The following is a 21314-nucleotide window of genomic DNA, read 5'->3' on the forward strand; positions in this document are numbered from 1 at the left end:
TCAGTAAAAAACAAGACTCACAAATCAATATCAAACTCATTAGTTACTGGATTGAAACAGTCACTGCTGTGTGTACTGCCTCACAATGTTAATAGTGTGATTAAGGTGTGTACATGTCTATAATGCACTTTGATAATGCGACTAAAATAGGAATACTCCATGTCTTAATTCAATTTGTATTCACTTCGAGTATGACTTTAGCTAGAACAAGGTAATCAGAAATTGCTGTTTACATGGTAGTTTCTTAATCAGAGTATTGTCTTAATCAGGTTAATTTTGGAAAATTGTTGTCCATGTAAACATACTGACTGAATTAACATTCTGCAAACACTGATGCATGTGTGTTTGTTCATGTACAGAAGAATCTGCATGGCCACCACATGTGAAAACTGTGCCTACGCTCACTCGTCTTCATTATTGATGATAATCAGAGGAACTGTTCGAGTCTGGAGCTCAGGGACCGACAGGCATATGAGCCATGAAAGCATTTGAGTCAAAGCGCTGCGGGAACTAGGTGAGTGTCAGAATATATAAATCTCCCGCTTACTGTATCATGCCTAGAGACGTTCCTCATTCCTCATGCACGCACATGTATGTTTGTTTGCGTGGGTATATGTTCATCACAGTCTCTGTAAACGCAACCGCCAGGCAGAGAACCAGACTGTGAAAAAGCTCTCATCATTCCCACTGTGTGTGATTTGCTAACATTGCACATAAGATCTCATTAAACATGAATCTTATCATCCTTTTATTTGTACTGATAACCAGCCACAGTTAATATCAATAATTATTAATACATTTTTAAAATCAAATGCTGTATCTAACATTAATTAATGCACTGTGAACTAACATGAACAAACAATATAGAATTGTCAACATTAACAAAGAAAAATTAGTAAATGCTGTAAAAATGTATTGTTCATTGTTAGCTAATGCATTAACTAATGGGAAGAGTTACCAAATTCATTTATCAAAATACGCATTTATTGTGGGTGAATGTATGAATTTTATTTCTCGGGTAAATTTTCCTTTAAAGAAATTATGAATAATTATATCCTTTACTTGGAAATGTACTATTCTAGAAGCATATTCAGCTTGATTTAGAAACATCAAACACGATTAAATGGGTTGAACCGTGACAGAATCCTCTTACCTGCTGATGAAGAGGAGGGCAAATAAAGAGCTGGCGAAGGTCATGGTGAGCGAGTGAGAGCTTCAGTCCGCTGGAGTCTATCTGAAGAAGAACAGAAGCAGGTCATTGAAACGATCGCCACACATGCTCTCGTTCTGCATCCACAGGGTCAAGACATGCTTTGACACACTCAGCAGAATGACTGTAAAAGAGTCTTTTGAACTACTGAATTACTGGCTTTTTTGACAGTCAATGTACTTATGTGCTGCTGGATGCTTACATGGGTCATATCATACATTTATTTATACATCATTTTATATTGTAAGGTCCATTAAAGAATGATAGTGTGGCTAAAAAAAATCAAACAAGTATAGAGTATATGTTTTTCACCATCTTATAATCATTAATCCTAATAAATTAAATATCTTCTTTTGTGTTCAGCAGAAGAAAGAAATCCATACAGGTTTGGAAAAACCAGAGGAAGAGTAAACGATGACAGAATTTTCATTTTTGGGTAAACTGTTCATTTAAGCTACAGTGCTAATTTCCTACATACTGTATGAAACAATTCCCTGAAAAACCAGTGAAAATAACTCCCGGTAGGCATCACAGTTGGCATCAGCCATCTTCATTAGAGCAATAGTCTCCATTTGAGGGAACTACTTGCTCTTGAGAGCAAACAGACATATTATTTACCCTTTAGGCAAGTAAAATCTGCTCGATAATGCACTGTAGAGTTCAACACACCTTTCAAACACCAGCCTAACAAGTCAGCAGCTGATACAAACAGAAGGTATTCCCAATCAAGCGGAAGTCATTCCACCATAACGACTTTCCCAGAAACAGCTCCAGCACTCATCTACACATTAAGGTAATTGAAAGAAATCTTAATTCTAAAATTGCTGCATTACGCTGGAGTCGCGTTCTCTTCTTTTTTCTCAAATGCACCTCGCTGGGAGGATGAAAGAGCATGAAATGTCTTCAGAGATATCAAACATCCAGATGGCTCATCCAGAAGGGTCTGACTCTTGCCATTTTTCAACTAGGGAAGCAAAATGCATGCTTACGACATACTGAGCGTGCAGTAGAAATATGCTATGATATGAAATAAAGAATGCAACATAGAGCGCAATATATATAAAGTGTGAGTATATATAAAGTATATATATAAGTATATATAAAGTGTGAAATTTTGTCACTCAATGATCCAGAAATAAATACTAACCAAGAGTGAAATATGAACCGTGTGAAACATGGAACGCATTTAACATGGTTTGGAATTAGGGCTGCACGATTAATCGCATGCTATTCTCACGCGCATTTCGTCAGTAAAGCCGGTTCCCTGATTACCGCTAAATCGCCATCACCTGTTTTTAAACGCAGCGCCTTTTAATAGACGGAGCCGTAGTTCAAGGACAAGCCACGCAATATCGCGTTCATTATCGCAGGCGATTCATCTGCGATATGAACGCGATATTGCGTGGCTTTTCAGTGACCTACGGCTCTGTCTATTAAATGCCGCTTCATTTGAAAGCAGGTGATGGCGATTTAGCGGTAATCAGGGAACCGGCTTTACTGACGAAATGCGCGTGAGAATAGCATGCGATTAATCGTGCAGCCCTATTTGGAATGAAACCATTTTTAACAATTTTAAACATATAAATGAAATGGCAATAATTCTAGTATCTAGTATATTCAACTGCATGTACATTCAATACCAAAAAGTAATTCCTCAAGTAATAAAAACTGACTATTTGACCCATTATACTGTATATGTGCATATGCTTATTAGAAAATTTCATTGTTAGCTTTGCTTGAACATCAAAGCATGTGGAGTTGTTGCCTATGTAGAGCTTTTCAAATCGGTCACAACTGCAGGTAAGATGCTGCCTGAGACCAAAACAGCTCACTAGGTTTGGGAACAGAGCTAAAGAGACAAACTGTATAATACACACACTTGGCTTCACAAACACACATGCATCACTCTAGCAGATCTGATGCACAGATGCAGCAGATACCGATAGTGAAAGTGGCTGTATGTGTTTGCAGTCATCTAGCTAAAAGCTCTATGTTTAGATAGCACAAGAAATCGTGCCATATCTGCGTCCTTGATCATAATCACACAGCCGCCGGGTCACACACAGTCATCAGATTCGGGCTAATGTGCGTCCGTCCAGCGGATCCTCCGGCTCAATGGGAGTTTGCAGCAGATTGTGGCCAGAGCCTGAGGAAATTGGATTGGTGCAAGTGTGACTTTTGAGTTTAAGTTGACATGAAAAGGGCGAAAGGAAGGGGGAAAAAGTGTGGGCTTTGGCATCATGTGACAGATCTAATGTCCTGTCTTACTCTTTTCATTACTCTCTTGCCGTTTCGTCTTTCTCTCGCTCTCTGCCTTAAAGAGCAAGTGAAGACCGTATGCAACATGCAGACCATGATATATTCCAATCCAGCTAATATGTGTGAGGTGAGAATAATCAATGCTTTTTCAACTTTATCACAAACACATGATATTAGGGATGCTCCGATCAGGATTTCTGCAGCCGATACCAACTACCGATTTCTTGGCCGATCCCGATCATTCAAGCATTATATAAGTGATATGAAAGTCTCTGTTGACTGTCACTGTTAGCCCCTTACACCCTGAAGGCAATTTCAATGATTTCATGCTATTTCAAGTAGGGGTGGGGCAAAATATCGATAGGGCAATATATCGTTGTCCTTCTCCATGTGATATGAGAATCGATATGCTGGCCCCAACAAAATAAGGTGGTCTAAATAACTTATTCACTTATTCTTTTTCATGGGCATTTTGTTTTCATAGTTAGTTGTCTAGCAATATATTGATTAACGCAGAATTGCTGTATCATGATATTATTGGTATCGTGAGCCAAATATCATGTATTGTATTGTGAGGTACCCTGTGATTCCCACCCCTAATTTGGTCATTAGGGTGAGTAAATGATAACAGAATGATCATTTTTGATTGAGCTGTTCATTTTGGGTAAAATATGCTAATAATTTGTTCACCTCATCCTCTGCGAGGATAATATAATGGCTTAGACAGATTCCTCACTGAAACATTTAGTAGGGCCTAGGGGTGGGTGCTATACCGGTATGAAAGTGACTACAGGTATTATGTTGTGCCATGATATAGTTTTTGCTATACCGTCGATACCGTTAAATATTCATGAATTCTAATTTTGCATTTATATTGTTTTGTTTAATTTTGTACTCTTTACAACTTTTAACACTAGTAATACAGAGTCGACGCTGAACGTTTAACTTTTTGTCCTCTACTAGTAGTATTAGTAACCAAACACAGAGAGCACTGAAACAGTCCAAATTAATAGAGCACAACCCACCTACTCAAAAACACAACAGCAACAAACAAGCGTGCATATAGGCAATAGTAGTGGGAGAAAAAACTCAATGCATCGATGCAATGATTCTGGATCGATTCTGAGCTTATTTTTTAACCGCAGATGCGCGATGACACTGCGTGTGCTTGGTGCGTGTCCACTGGCACGGAGCAGAGCGAGCGTTTTCAATTCATTCCTACTGAAGTTGAGCGTGAAGCTCGGAAAGTTCGGAAAAGCTGAAGCACATTACATTCGTGGGATTCATTGCACAGGATATGAGAGAGCTGTGAGAAACGAGTGCTTTGCTTGATGTTGCACTTGCAGTTTGTGGTCTCGCCTGCTGGTAGGCCTATTTTCCTTACTAATGCTCTACGAAGGCATCATTTATGTTGTTTAGAATGCCATCAGCTTATATATTAAAATATGAAATTCACTGACAAAAGGCTGCACTCGATTTCAAATTCTCATGTACGCTTTGTGAAGAGCGCTCACGCATGGATCTTTACAAAGTGTTCGTCATGCATACTGCATGCATGCGTCGGATTATGTGAGTATAGTATTTATTTGGATGTTTACATTTGATTCTGAATGAGTTTGAGGCTGTGCTTCATGGCTAAAGCTAACATTACACACTGTTGGTGAGATTTATAAAGAACGAAGTTGTGTTTATGCATTATACAGACTGTAAGTCGAGCGACGGCTCTTGTCTCCGTGAATACAGTAAGAAACGATGGTAACTTTAACCTCATTTAACAGTACATTAGCAACATGCTAACAAAACATTTAGAAAGACAGTTTACAAATATCCCTAAAAATATCATGATATTATGGATCATGTGAGTTATTATTGCTCCATCTGCCATTTTTCGCTATTGTTCTTGCTTGCTTACCTAGTCTGATGATTCAGCTGTGCACAGATCCAGACGTTAATACTGGCTGCCCTTGTGTAATGCCTCAATCATGGGCTGGCATATGCAAATATTGGGGGCGTACATATTAATGATCCCGACTGTTACGTAACAGTCGGTGTTATGTTGAGATTCGCCTGTTCCTCGGAGGTCTTTTAAACAAATGAGATTTATATAAGAAGGAGGAAACAATGGAGTTTGAGACTCACTGTATGTCATTTCCATGTACTGAACTCTTGTTATTCAACTACGCCAAGATAAATGCAATTTTTAATTCTAGGGCACCTTTAACATACAATTGTATTAATGTATTTTATACTTGTATGTATTTAAAAAGTACTTATAATTTCATATGTAATTTAAAAAATAAATAATAAATTCATTAATAAGAAAGTATGAAGAATCCTTTTGGAATCGGATTGGATCGTGAGGTGCCTAAAGATTCCATTTCCCACCCCTAGATAAGATACATACATTGCCTGTAATTTAACTAAGGTCTACTAAAATGTGGTTCCAATTTTTTTTTCTCATTTCTAATATTGATATGGTCTGGACAGTGGAAAATATAGTGATATGAATTTTAGCTCATATCGCCCACCTCTAATAGGGCCCTATGATTTCCTGATGCAGAAAACGTGGAAGGAATCGTGGAATCCAGTCATAAAAACAGATTTAACTGTATAATGCGGAACGTCACAGAATTTGTCAAATTTTTGATGAATAAATAAAAAGTAGGTCAGTATACGGGTGGGCTCTATATTGGTATGAACGTGACTACCGGTATTATGTTGTGCCACAATATGGATTTTGCTATACCAGGGTACTCAATAGGCGGACTCCGGTCCGTATCCGGACCCAGACACGGTTAAATCTGGACCGACAACAAAACCAACATGCTATTGTAATCATAATCCAAATGAGTTTTCAGGTCAGTGCGCAATTGTGATTCCACGCTATATATCTTTGAGGCTTCTACTAGGTTTGGCTGATTCATCTATGGCCGATCACATCAGCTGTAACAGCATCACTGTAGCAACGTCATTCACTCAAGGCAGCCAGATTTATCCACAGGTCATGTGCTCTGGGCCAGGCATGTAAACAGGCAGTCTCATCGTATGCGAGCAGTGCAAATATCGGTAACTGACTTGCTTTTCTTTTTTTTTCTTTTTTTGCTGACTGAAAGTGAAAATTGGGTGCTCAAAGCTGCCTGTTGATAAAAAAAGAAAAGTTGATTTTGAAAACCACAAATTTAAAAGTGAGTGGACAGAAAAATATGCATTCGTGCTCACCGTGGGAAGCACAAAACCAATGTGTTTAATCTGCAACAACACGGTAGCAATCATCAAAAGTGGTAATGTGAAACGCCATTGCATGCACATTTTGAACAAAATTACCCACAGAACACAGAGTTGAGGGCCACAAAAATAAACCAGCTGAAATCATCCTATGAAGCTACAAGCAGTGTAATAGTTAGATCAGCCACACAACAGGGGCGAGCAACGGAAGCCTCACTAAGAGTAGCATGGGTCCTGGGAAAACACAAGAAACCCTTCTCTGATGCTGAAATAGTCAAGGAGTGTATGAGTGATGTGGTGACTGCTCTGTTTGAAGGGACTCAAAAGGATAAAATAATCAAGAAAATAAGCCAAATACCCTGTTCTAATTCCACTGCTGCTGATGATTTGCTTGAACAACTCTGCTATAAAAAAAGCCAAATTAATTTCATTGGCTGTGGTTGAATCCACAGACAACACAGACAATGCACAACTCATGGTCTTTGTCAGATTTTTTGATGAAGAGAGAATTTCACGAAGGTGATTTGGCTCTCACGAACCTCCCGGTCACACAAGGGGGGGATGAGATTTATGAAGCAGTGACACAGATGCCTAGAGACAGAGCAATAGACCTGAAGCATGTTGTTTCCATTGCTACTGATGGAGCGCCATGTATGATTGGGAGAGAGAGGGGATTAGTGTCACGCTTGAGAGCTCACCACTCTAACCTCATGGCATACCACTGCATAATTCACCAGATGGTTTTGTGTGCCAGCCTTGGAGAAAGGTACTCGGAAGTCATGACAATAGTCATGAAACTTGTCAACTATCTGAGAACATACTCTGCTCTGCAACATCATTTGTTGCGCTCATTTCTAATCGAGGCGAATGCAACATTTGATGATTTGCTCCTTCACAACCATGTCCGGTGGCTTAGTAAAGGCAAGGTACTGGAGCAGTTTTGGGCACTGCGGAAAGAGCTGGAGATATTGGATCAGAAGAGTGCAAAAGTCAAACCGCTTGAGGATTTCATGAAGAATGATGAGGAAATGGAAATTGTTGCTTTTCTAACGAACATTACTTCCCATCTCAGTTACCTTAATATGATGCTCCAGGGCAAAAACAGCACAGTGTGGCCTCATGTCCGTGCTTTCCAGAGGAAGCTGGGGGTGTTCAAATGTGACTTACAGCAGGACCTGCTTCACTTCCCAAGACTTTTGGATCAGACTGCAGGAAAACATCACCATTACAATTCCTGGACAAGCTGATAAAAAATTTCCAAAGTCGCTTTGAAGATTTCCCTTTGGGAAAACAAGTCTTGCTGTGCATCGAAAATCCATTTCTTGTCAAAAACATTGCAGAATTCTCAACTGAAGCTACGAAAGTCTTCCCATTGGCCAGTGCTGCTTCTCTGCAAACAGCTCCAAGAAAACCTAGCACTGCAGGAATCTCACTGTGACCCTGTCACCTTCTGGACAAAGATGGTTACTGCAGCAGGTGTTCCTCTCCTGCAGAAGATGGCCCTTTAAATTCTCACAATGTTTCCCTCAACATACTGCTGTGAATCTGCCTTTTCAACCATGAACATGGTGAAAAACGCATACCGCAGAACACTCACCAATGAACACTTACGTCAGTGCCTTTGCCTGGCCCTCACACCTTTTATGCCCAAGATTAAACAACTGGTGGCACAAAGAAGGTGTCACCTTTCACACTAAAAAGCCTTCCATATCGTTTTTTGAGTATAGTTCGAAGGTTCTGAGAATTGCCTCTTTTCTTTTTCTTTTTTTTTTGCTGGAGTTCTCTATTTGGAATTTGACCATGACTTTTCCGGACCTCTGACTGAATGGAAATTTGGTAAGTGGACCTTTCAAATTTATATTTGAGTACCCCTGTACCATTTTACATTCCTGAATTCTAATTTTTCATTTATATTGTGTTGTTCAATTTGGTACAAATTTTAACAGTACTAAAAATTATACAGAGTCGAGGCTGAACGTTTAACGTTTTTGTACCTTACTGTGTCCAACTCCTATGTCCAAATTAATAGAGCAAACCGCCTACTCAAACACAAAACAGCAACAAACAAGCGTGCACAGTCAACTGCAGTTTGCGAACTTGTGAGATTTAACAATAGGCACTGCAAAAGTGAACAAGATGAGCATCAGCAAAAAAAAAGAAAGTCATGTTGAAGAGCATGAGGAAGAATTGGTTCAAAAAGAAGGGAGGATCCTCTGTCGTATGGAACTGGTTTTGGTTCAAAATCTCTGACATTGACTAACAAACAATACTATGCAAGTTGTGTCGCCGTGTTGTTGTGTCACTTTTGTGTTGGGGTTTAAAAGAGTCACGTCAAGTATGTATGACAACCGACTGTGGATCAAAGCACTGCAGCTGAACAACTGGACAAGTGCTAAACAACTACATTCTGGCAATGGCACCAGACAATGAGACTGATCCTTGGGAGTGGTGGCAATTTCATGGATCTAATTTCCCACATGTGAGTTGTCTGGAAAAGAAGTACTTATGCATCCCTGCCACAAGTTCACCCTCTGAGAGAGCATTCAGCACTGGGGACAATGTCGTCACATGTAGCAGAGTGGCATTGAAGCCAGAAATGGTCAACAGGCTGGTGTTCCTGGCACTGAACTTGTGAAGAAGTTGATGCAATGTGAAGTTGATACTTGATGGTTGAAGCTTGAAAAGTTTACTTTGAAAAACTTACAGTGTTTAATATATTTAAGTTTGTATTAAATGTGATTCCAATCTTTTTCTCATATCGCAAAATAATATCAATATCGTCTGGACAGTGGAAAATATTGTGATATGAAATTTAGCTCATATCACCCACCCCTATGTAAAAGTGAATTTTACATAATAGGTCCCCTTTAATATAGCCCTTATACCAAATCAGTTTGCTCTGGAACAAGTTACAGATTATTAAGACCAAAGATTGCTTGTTTGATATACCCAAAATGAATTATATCTCATGTTTAACCACTATCTACATAAGAGCCAGCGGACTGGCCAAGATAAAGCTTTATGACCATTCAAGCGCAATAATCTGCAAATGAGAACTGAATTTCAGGCCTGAGCCCGGCAGGGCGAGTAGCAGATTGAGTTCTTTTTCGAGGCTTATTGCACTTAATAACTCTTTTTAACATCAAACACATCCAATGCTGTACTTTCTCATGCCATGCATGTTTCAAAGTTGCTCTAAGATGTTAATAACTGCGCTGCATGGATATATTTTACTCCCTAGAGTGGAAGCAGAGTTCCGCACACACTTCCCGACTCCTGCATCAACACAAATTAAGAAATTACGGCTCTTATTAGAATGCTTTCATTCTTAAAGTCCCAGTATTAATAAATTGTGGTACTGTAGCGTTTTTAATAGCAGGGTATCACGATACCTTTCTAGCACCAGTATATCATGCAACAATATATTACACAATTAAACGGTTAGTTCACCCAAAAATGAAATTTCTGTCATTAAGTTCTCGCCCTCATGTCGTCCCAAACCCGCAAGACCTTCGTTCATCTTCAGAACACAAATTAAGATATTTTTGATGAAATCCGAGGGTTTCTAAACCATATACAGCAAGGAAAAAAAAGGTCCAGAAAGGTATTAAAGACATCATTAAAGCCGCGTTTCCACCGAAATTACCCGGAACAATTGTACCAGGAACTTTTCTCCCAGGAACTTTTTGTCCCCCCCAGACCTGTTGCCTTCTGCATTTCCACGCGGTCTAAAGTACCGTGAAGATTAGGCTAATTTGTCCGGTGACGTAGTACTGCGCGCGACTGTTTCTTCCTGTCAGTGACGGACCACTCGTTTCGTCTGGAAAAACATGGTGTAAAAAAGTTAGATTGATTTTTTTTACTACAACGACTTTAAGACGATATCATTTAGATGTGATATATACATATATTTATTTACCTTCAACTCACTGTTCATCGGATTCCGGCATGGCTTCCAACAATGCAGTAGCGGAGTCTTTTGTCACCGCTGAACCAGAAAAGGACGGTCTGTGTCCTAGCAACGCATCCAGGCGGTCAAACCACTTGTTAGTACGCCGATCGGAACCACTTCTATTGTTGTGATCCTTTATTTTCTTGTAATCTTGCTTTAGTTTTTTCAACTTCTCTCGGCATTGTTTTCCAGTGTGCACAATCCCAAGCTCGCATAACCGACTTACTGCTGCGTGGAGTCGACCAATCAAATGCGGCGTGAATCCGACCAATCAGCATGTTCAGCACCTAGTCCCACCCCCGAAAGTTCCTGAACTTTGAAAACGTACCACCTCGCCATCAGGGACTTTTCTGAGGGGGAAATTTTACCCGGAACTTTATTTAGTTCCTGGTTCCTGCGGTGGAAACACACCGAGTACCAGCCCAAAGTCCCTAGTTCCTGGGTAAAGCTACTGTGGTGGAAACGGGGCTTAAAATAGTCAACGTGACTACAGTGGTTCAACCTTAATGTTATGAAGTGACGAGAAAACGTTTTGTGTGCAAAAACAAAACAAAAATAACGACTTTATTTAACAATTTGAACTGTTGTCATTAGGGCTGGCCGATTTTCCAGATTTTTTCGATTAATTCGAATTTAATGTTTTGCCTTGATTTTATTATTTTTTAAATCGAGAAATCGCGATTTTGAATAAAAATGTTAGCAAGCGTTACAATTAGACATGTTGACAATACAGCAATGAAAACCGCATTAGGAGAAGAAAATGATCAAACCTCATGATGGCGCCGGCGCGCCCGATTAACCGCTCTCATGTGACGCTCTATGGACGTAGAACACATCACTATTCTTAAGCGGCTGTTCATTCAGAAATGCATTATTGCGTTATAAAAATGAGATGCAGGCAGTGGAATGAGGAAGAAAAGGCAGAGTTATTAAACGCGAGTTTACATGTCTTTTTTTAACTTGACCACCGTTTTTTTAGAATGCCGTTTCATGGGTGAGATGCTGCAAAAGATGCGCGACCTAAACATATCCGCCAAACATAAAAACAGTAGGACAAATAGCGCAATGGAATGCAAAAACCTGTAAAGGACTACCACTGTATGTTTGATATTTCATGTTTTTGCATGATGGTGACAGGCTGAAAGCTGCTGTTTTTTGTTTTTACAAAGCATATGCTGTTAATAATAGCCTATTACTGATGTTATTTATTGCTATTACTTTTTGGCTAAGAAATATTTAGCATTTTCTTATTTTATATTATTTCTGAGTATATAGGATGTGTTTAAGATAAGTTTGTACAACATTTTCCTTCATATTTCAGGCATATTTTCTGCAAAGATATTTAACAAATTGTTTTACATTACACCATGTTGATCACTTCATGTGTGGTGCACTTGGAATGGAACTTTTTTTTTTAACCAGATTGTTAATAAAGAGAATGTTACTTAAATCATATTGTAGTTACATTTTTAAGTTGACTATTAAAACAGTAAAAAAAAAAAAAAAAGAAAGAAAAAAAAAAAAATTGAAATCATGAATCAGTCAATCGTTCTGAAAAAAATCAAGATTTAATTTTTTTGTCATATTGCCCAGGCCTAGTTGTCATACTCAGTTGATGTAGTAAATGCCGTGCAGGCTTCCGTGTTTACTTCCGAATGCTGACTCATTATTGGCCGGCTCCAACATCACACACATGCATCGTGCTGCTCATGTGAACAGTATCGGCCAATATTGAGCTGGCGTTCTGACGTAAATACAAAATTGTTTTTAATACCTTTCTGGACCTCAAAAGGTGCAATGACATTGTTGCCTATGTGTGTTTCAGAAACCCTCGATTTCATCAAAAATATCCTAATTTGTGTTCAGAAGATGAACAAAGGTCTTACGGTTTTGGGACGACATGAAGGTGAGTACTTAATGACAGAAATTAAATTTTTGGGTGAAGTAACCCTTTAATTATATAATTAAAAATTATGGTTTTTGTTAAAAATTTTGTTAAAAATTTATGTTTTGATTATTATAATTTAATTAAGCCATTAAAATGGAATTCAGAAAAATTTAAATGGAAAACAGAATTCGGATGGAGAAAAAAATTATATTTGGAAAGAAATCAAATGGATTTCATACGGTCCTACATACAATAACAAAGAAGACAACTGGAACTCTTAAATTTAGACAGTGCTCTCTAGCCGGTTGACAAAACAATCCACAATCTGAGGCATTATTTCTCAGGTGTCATCTATATGAAATTATGGTAATTCCGACCTGACGGGATCACCTCAATCCAGAAGTTTAGCCTCTTACAACAGTGAAAAATCCCAAGGATCTTTCATTCAAGTGAGGATTTATACACAGGGGAGAGCATATGAGGAAAAAAATAATGGATCAGCTTTCACACTTTCTGCAAGATTTCTCACTCAAGTTTGCAAAGAAGCCAAAGGTCAAGGCAGAGGAAGCTAGAAAAGCGAAATCAAGACAAGTAAGACCCACACTGCTGAAAATGCAGAAAGAGCCAGAGAGCTTCTTCCACTAGAAGGTGGGATATGGAGAGACAGCCATGTAGAGCAACATGACAAACCCCCCCATCGAGCAAGAGATAATGTGATTGATGGCCAATAGGGGTGGGACAAAATATCGATATGGCGATATATCGTCATCCTTCTCTGTGCGATACGAGAATCGTATCGCTGCGCCAAATATCGATATTTTAATTTAAAAAAATAAAGCGCTATATATAGATTTCTTTGCTCAAAGTGTCCTACTTCAAGGCGGCGCTCAACACATGAATGAGGGAAACGTGAACTTAAGTTAACTAGCCTAAGAAAAAGAGGTTATTAACAGGATGGCGGACAGCAGTGTGAGTAAAATAGATGCCCCAGCCACGTTTAAGTTCAAAGTCTTGACGCACTTTTATACCATTGATGTGACAGTCGTAGACATCTTTGACGTTCTTCACCGAGCGCTTAGATATACACGGGAGCATTTGAAAGCATATATTAGGGATCCTCTGATAGACGCCTGCTTTCGAACGCTCCCGTGTATATCTAAGCGCTTGAAGAACGTCAAAGGGTCTGTTTGCACCTGGTGACTTCATGCATTTTCTCTGATCGGATAGCTATCCGATCGTGAAAAGACCAGGTCTAAATGCCTAAATGCCTAAATACGCACTTGAGACGGATTTAAATCCGATCGCTCAAACCACTTCAGGAGATGGTCTGGGACGCATTCCAGTCAAAACTGTCTATGCTCAGTCTAAATGCATCTGGTTGTTGAAACTACATATGTAAATTTTACTTCTCCCAAAAATACTAAAACTGAAACATGTGAGAGTCAGATATGACAACGCTACTGCATCACGCATCACCGCAGATCTCTTCAGCAAGCTGACGCGCAAACTGCCGCATATGAAAGTGAAAGTAAGTCGCAGACGCATAACACACAATTATCTTGATTAAAAGTAATGAGACCTTATACCAGTGCTGTTGCCGCTCTCTCCTATTGCAGTCTTTGATTTTGAAATTAACTGATGGTCAATAAAATGCACCTCATATTTCTTGCTTTCGGTAACGTGAACTCTATTAAATGTACATATAAGATCGGATTTATCTGTTAACCTGCACTTAACCTTTTCACGTGCATTTTGTTTTCATATTAAGACCAATATCGCGATGTATCATTATAGGATTGTCTAGCGATATATCGATTATCGCAGAATCGCGATATTATCGTTATCGTGAGCCATTTATCGTGATCGTATCGTATCGTGAGGTACCCTCCGATTCCCACCCCTAATGGCCAATCAAGCCTGTAAGACTGATGGAGTTTCTGCTTTAGGCAGGCCATCAATGATCATATCCCATGTCCCTCGGGTGGCATAATTGTTATCTTGTTTTTGACCTTCAGTAGGACAGAATACTGCAGTCATTCATAACACCAGCAGCAAAACCTCTCAACCCAACTATAACTCAGGGTTTGTGCTCCAGACATGAATGATTCCTCAGATCATGTGTTGTTGAGGAGAATGTGTTGTTACTTTATAAGCGATCAGTCGCATTATTTTCATCTGCTGGAAGATACAACAGGTAAATTAGCAATTTACAGGTGAAAATCATAAATCCCACCAATTACATGGCCTTCAAGTGGAGTCAGATATGCTGTTAATTATGAAATCTGACCTCAAGAATGACCAAGCAAATTTACAAGTGGGAACCTGTGTTATTTTAGTACCATTGATATAATATTAGATTTTGTTACTATTTGTAATTAGACTTTACTTTTTATATTTTCGGTTTTCATTTTCATTTTACTTAAAGGGGTGGTTCAATGCGATTTCACTTTTTTAACTTTAGTTAGTGTGTGATGTTGCTGCTTGAGCATAAACAGTATCTGCAAAGTTACAGCGCTGAAAGTTCAATGCAAACTGAGATATTGTCTTTTAAAGTTAAATGACTACAAACATGACCGGTTTTGGACTACAATGGGTTGGTGACATCATAAACCCTGCAAAACACACGCCCGGGAACACGCAACAATGTGGCCGAGGCCATGTGGTGCAGCATGTGGAAGTGGAAGAGTTGCGTACACCGGACGCGAGCGGCGTGGCGCGACGCATCAAAAAAAAATAATAGAACCCATTATAATCTGTGATATTTTCTACACTGGATGCGGCACGGAAGATAGCTTCCAGAATCTACACAAGTTCAATGCTGGATTTACACAAAGGCTTTTACTGAAAGATGAAGCAGTTCCCACTTTACAAGCAGAAACTGCTGTTTATTGGCTTCAAACTGTAAGTACTTTATTGTTTGTACATGTCTTTTAAATGTATAGTCCTGTTGATATTTTTGGTTGCATCAAGGACATATACAACGCGTTTTTGCTTCGCTAGCCAGTTAGCTAAATTCTACAAACACCAACAAACTAATATGTTCATAGACAAACAGTTGTTCATGCTATAAATTAAACGATACCTTTACAAAAATGCGACTACTCAGTCATGTTTTTGGCTACAGTAAAGCTTCAATCAGGATAAAACTGTATATTGAAAGCTAACAAACAGCAGTGACAGCATCTAAACACTTTGACACAAATACAAAATGAAATACCATTCATAAACGTCCTTTAAAAGCCACGATTGCAGCTTGACCCTCTTCATCTGGGTTTAATTTGGGCTCAATTTGATACAGCAATATAGACGCTATTATTTACATTTTCACCAAAGCAACTAATGGTAAAGGGCGTGTCGTTTCCAGACACTTCAGCGAATCACGATACACTGGGACAGCATCCAACCTGCTGACCAATCTGAGCACATTGCGTAATTTGGAGGGAGTGGCTTCATAGAAGCAGGAAGTCAAACGAGCCGTTCATATGACAGTGGAAACAGAGGAGTAGAATAAAGGTAAAATATATGAAAAATACAGCGTTTTCAAAAAAACAAAGCATTAAGACATGTTAAACTGTGCCCCAAAAACACAATCAAGCCTAGAAAAAAAACACTTAACCACCCCTTTAACATTTTAGTAATTTTGTTGTTGTTGTTTCATTTTTATTAATGAAAAAAATTATTTTTATTTGTTTTTTATTTGTTTTTGTAGTTTTTATTCATTTTTAGTGTTATTTTAGTGCTTCAAACTTAAACTAAATGAAAATTATAAATGTTGCCTAAGCAACAAGCTAAAATAAAGTACGTTTTTTTAATTTCAAGTAATAATTTTTTTTCTGATTTTAGTTTTAGTTAACAATTATAACCCTGGTTGGAAGTTGGAACCTCTTAATTCCAGATGATAATTATAGGCGTGTCGATGTGAAATACTGCAGCAAACAAGTCTGTTGTGAATGGTAATTGATTACTTGCAACATAACTTTAATATTCTTTGCACTATTTCAAAAATATTTAGACATCATATACAAAAGAGCTCACATACAACAAATGTATATTTCATGGTTGGCTTTATGCAAAATATTTTTTTGTTAAAGGGATCATGACATGTTTTTTATTATTATTTTAATATGTTTCTTGAGTCTCACTTATAATGTTAATAAAGTTTTTTGCACAAAAAAAATGATGATGCAGCTGCTGTCCTCCAACATGATTCAGGACACCATTAAAGGTCCCGTTTTTCGTGGTTTTTTGAAGCTTTGATTGTGTTTATAGTGTGCAATATAACATGTGTTCATGTTTCGCGTGTAAAAAAACACAGTATTTTTCACATAATTTACTTATCTGTATACCGCTGTTTCCACTGTCATAAAAACGGGCTGATGACTTCCTTGTTCTATGAAGTCCCTCCTTCAGAAATACGTAACGAGTTCTGATTGTGCCAGCGGTTCCTGTGTTGTGATTCGACAGCAGCTTAGCGCTCCTTGCCCGGAAAAGTCACGCCTCTTACCATAACGTGGAGATGCACGCGCTCAGTGTTATTGTAAACATGTCTTTAATTTTACCCTATCAATTTGAGCCGGAATCAGACCCGGTGATTGGACTGCGGGATGAAAATAACAGCGTTTCGACGACATGGCGACAAACACACTCTACAAACGCAACTCTTGTGTATTCCTGTGGGCGGAGGTTAGTCAACAAACTGTTTTAGTGACGTCATTAAAGAAGGAAGTAGAGGGATGTAGTCCAAACTGGCCGTTCGATGTAGGCGACTTCTGTTAAATAAAATATCTCGCTTGGCATTGAACTTTGAGCTTTAAAATTTTACAGATTTTATTTATACTCTAACAACAACATTACACACTAACTAAAGTTTGAAACATGGGATCACGAAGAACAGGACCTTTAAAATAAACCATCAACTTGACTCAAGCATGTGAAGTATGTCAGAAAGTGAACACGCATGTATACTGCATTTCCAGTGTAGACAGCGTCAGTGATTATAATGGGTTTTATTTGTTTTTGATGTGACGCAACACTCACATCTAGTGTATAGGCAAATGTCAGCCGTTAAGTAGTCTCAGCCTCAGACATCACGCCCACGGACCATTGGCTGAACGTCTGATGCATATGGCACACTTAACTGGAAAAACTTCAGGATTTTTAAAGTCTTCATCTGTTTGGCTGTATTCTACAGGATGTCCGGGAGACGCGTTCTTTAACGGTCCGCCTGGAAACAAATGCAGTGACAGCAAACTCCCTTGTGGAAAGAAGAACGCTGTCGTGTTTACAACGGTGACAATGAGCACTTACCAGGATCAACTAAACGCTGGATTTTCAAAAGTATGTGAAGTTCACAGCTCCACTGTTGCAGTTAACTTGCATAACATTCGTGAATTAATAATTTATTAGCTGCACACCGGTCAATTATCATGCCCCTAAACATGACGCGGAACAAAACGAACTGTGGTTGGTTGCATTTCATGTCAGTCAAACATCCTCTTGGGAGGTCCTTGGCCAATGGAAGCTACGACAAAGTCCAGACCTTCTGCCGTCAGTCTGAAGGTCTGGCTACACGAGACTAGCCGTTAAATGACTAAATGCCAGTGGGTGGGGCTTATGGTGAGATGATGTATAACTTCATCAATGTCATTATGATATGTCACTGAAGGCAGTATTAGTGAAGTAACTGGAGCATAAACTGCAGGATGACTTACACAAAAGTTTAATAGTTGCACTGAAGTATGAGCAATAGTTGATGTGGCAAACATAAATATAAATACCACTGCCCTGATTTTAATGCTCTCTCTATATATATATATATATATTATGCTGTTTTCCACTTTACTTTATGAGAAGTTGTAAATCCAGCTCCAATATGAGAATTCAGTCATTTCTGAGTGCCTGATCAACTTCTATATCCTCACACAGGCAATCTCACAGGGAATATGACACTCTGAAAATCCCGGTTCTGGAATTTTGATGATAAGGTGAGAGACGATATCCCCCACAACTCTCTTCTAAAAAAAAGTCATTTATGATAATCCTCTTTATTCCCACTCTTACATTTGCTCTGCATGTCATGCTTGACTCAAGAACTGCTGTGGGACCGACATCAGCATACAGCCATATGACAGTAACACTGTGCAATGTTATATTACATCTTATCGTGTGATTATTAGATTATGTGCTCCTTCCATATTTTTTTTAAAAAGGAAACACTGTGCCAAAAAAATCATCTGTCAATTAATTCCGACTATATTTCGATTGTATATGAATGCACTAAAAAAAAATAGTAATGCAAGACAACCACATTATCCAAATCTTCAAATGCATAGCGTGCCAATAAAGTGAATTTGCCAATGACTGCCAACCAAACCCCTCAACGCCTTATGAGAATGAGATTAATTCCGCTTCTTATTATCTTCTTAACACAATTGGCATACATGACACAGACATATTTACATTATATAACGTTCAACAGTAACATAACGTACAGATTTTGCTCTGCACACTACATTTATTTAGTCTGAAATGGATAACTGAATACGAACCGCGCTTTACGTTACATTGATTGAACTGTTGGGTATATTATTGTAGTCTAATCCAAAATCTTAAACATATTCAAAGTTTAAAGTATCATTCTAATCATTTTAACATTTAACTTAACTTCGTAACATTTAATGTGCAAATTCTAATATAAAATTTACTAATTTTAAAGCTAAGTTTAACTGCGCAACCAACAACCGTCCAGTTCACCGGAAAAATCAGAAATCCAGTCAAAGCTTTCCTCTTACCTGTGGCGCCGCGTGTACACGGGCATTTCTCAGAGATATCAGGATGATCTGACCTGCCTGGTCCACAGACACATTGATCTTCACTTGACATCCAAATAAAAGTAGTAATAAGCAGCACTTTACTCCGGTTTATGGACGCACGTTAAGAGCAAGCGTCCGTGAAGCTGCGCGCGAAAGCAAATGATTCCCACGCGCGCGCTCAGACTGGGATCACACGCCTTCCGCTTTTCCCCACAAGAGATTCGCTCACTCAGTGTTTGTGATTGACAACCCTGTTTACTATCAAGGGTGACTACTAGTAGGCTACAAAAGAGCGGGTACTGTCTGTGATCAGGTAATCGTTTTAACCAGCCTATGGAAGCACATTTGTGCCACAATCGTAATAAAAAGTCATAATTATGACACAAAAAGTTTATTTTTAAATACACAAAAAGTAGAAATGATGATATACTATGTTCTAATATGTTGAATTTATTATTAGATAAAATGATGATGACAAAGAAATGATGACAAAGTTTATGAGATTAAAAATTCGAAATTATGACTTTCTATTACTGTCATAATTATGACTCAGAATGTCATAATTTCGACATTTTAAATCATAATGTTTATGTTTCATCTCATATTTTGTGTCATAGGCTGTCATAATTATGATTTACAGTACACAGCAAAATCCCCAGAGTTAAATCAACTCTGCTCTGCATATGGTCCCTCTCTATATGGTGTTAAAGTAACACTGAAGTAGAGTTAAAGTTAATGAGATAATTAAGTGATTAATTAAGTTATCATTGAGCATTAGTGATGAACACCTGCTGTTAACAAGCAGAATCACTGAAGAGAAACATAATAACTACAAATGACTTCCGCCACAGCTTTAGATGAAATCAACTGAAGATAAAAGACATTAAATCTCTCAAGATCTGAATAAACAACTCCACAAAAAGCATATTATCTCATTAACTTTAACTCTGCTTCAGTGTTATTTTAACTCTATGTAGAGAGGGACCATGTGTTTTCTGAGCAGAGTTGATTTAACTCTGAGGATTTTGCTGTGTAGCATGATTTTTCATCTTATGTGGCAGAAATGGGTTTTAGTGACCATAGTAGCTAAATATCAGCTTTGTACTTTAAGGAATTCATTTTTATTCAAAATGTAGAATGTTGAGCCACTCCTGGTACTTTCATCATTTGAATGTTTTCAAAAAGTGAAACTAGTTGTCAGTTATTCTGTTGATGTACCACATCAGCCAAACTGGCTCTCAGATTGAGCTTTTAACTTCTTAAAGTTGTGTATTCAAACAGTATCGACACCAAGGTCATGGGTTTGATTTCCAGAGAATACATAAACTGAGAAAAATGAATGCGACGTAAGTCACTTTGGATAAAAATATTTGACGATGCATAATGTAAGTCTAGCACTGACAATTGTATTTGATGTTGTACGGGTTCTTCAGGTTCATTTTTTCCTTAAAATGTGTCTTCATTGAACATGGAAGAAAACTCTTGATACTTTAAATATATTTGACTACAGTGAAAGTCAAACTCACAAATGAAAATGATGCTGTAAGGCTTAGATGTAGGTTGTAGTGTTTTTTTCTCTCTTCCATTGACACACAAACACTCACTATCATTAAATAAACTTAATGAATGAAATGATAATCAGCAGAAATTGAAACAAATTCTCATTTCCATGCATCTGCACTTCCTTTGTGGTTTCTAATTACTTCTTCACATTGTCCATGAGCCTTCAAGCATGTTTAACTTAAACTATATTTGACATTATTACGTAGAGAAATTATGGTTTATTGTCACTGTTGCTGTCTTGAGAATGAAATGTTTGCAGCCAGTTGTTTTGAGCTTCTACTCAATATTTGAGCTATAGTTTCTTCTAACACATTCAGACAGACAAAACAGTTTCTTTGCATTTCAAAAACTTCTATTTCTATCACATCTAACACCTGTATCACACATCTTTAACAAACTTTTAAT

The 21314-nt window shown here is 38.2% G+C and overlaps 1 protein-coding gene across 1 annotated transcript in view; it reads right to left on the reverse strand.

Annotated features, from left to right (window-relative positions):
- The window catches only part of LOC125276502 (gamma-aminobutyric acid receptor subunit pi), a 65400-nt gene extending 45801 nt beyond the window's left edge, over positions 1 to 19599 (reverse strand). The window contains exons 1-2 of the mRNA XM_048204029.1: positions 19326 to 19599; positions 1154 to 1234 (exon numbers count right to left, since the gene is read on the reverse strand). Coding sequence (XP_048059986.1) covers positions 1154 to 1197 — 44 coding nt within the window. The 5' untranslated portion in view covers positions 1198 to 1234; positions 19326 to 19599. The remainder of the gene's footprint in view (positions 1 to 1153; positions 1235 to 19325) is intronic.
- Positions 19600 to 21314: the final 1715 nt, after the last annotated feature.

The sequence above is a fragment of the Megalobrama amblycephala genome, linkage group LG10 (genome assembly GCF_018812025.1).
Source record: "Megalobrama amblycephala isolate DHTTF-2021 linkage group LG10, ASM1881202v1, whole genome shotgun sequence".
Classification (NCBI taxonomy): Eukaryota; Metazoa; Chordata; class Actinopteri; order Cypriniformes; family Xenocyprididae; genus Megalobrama; species Megalobrama amblycephala.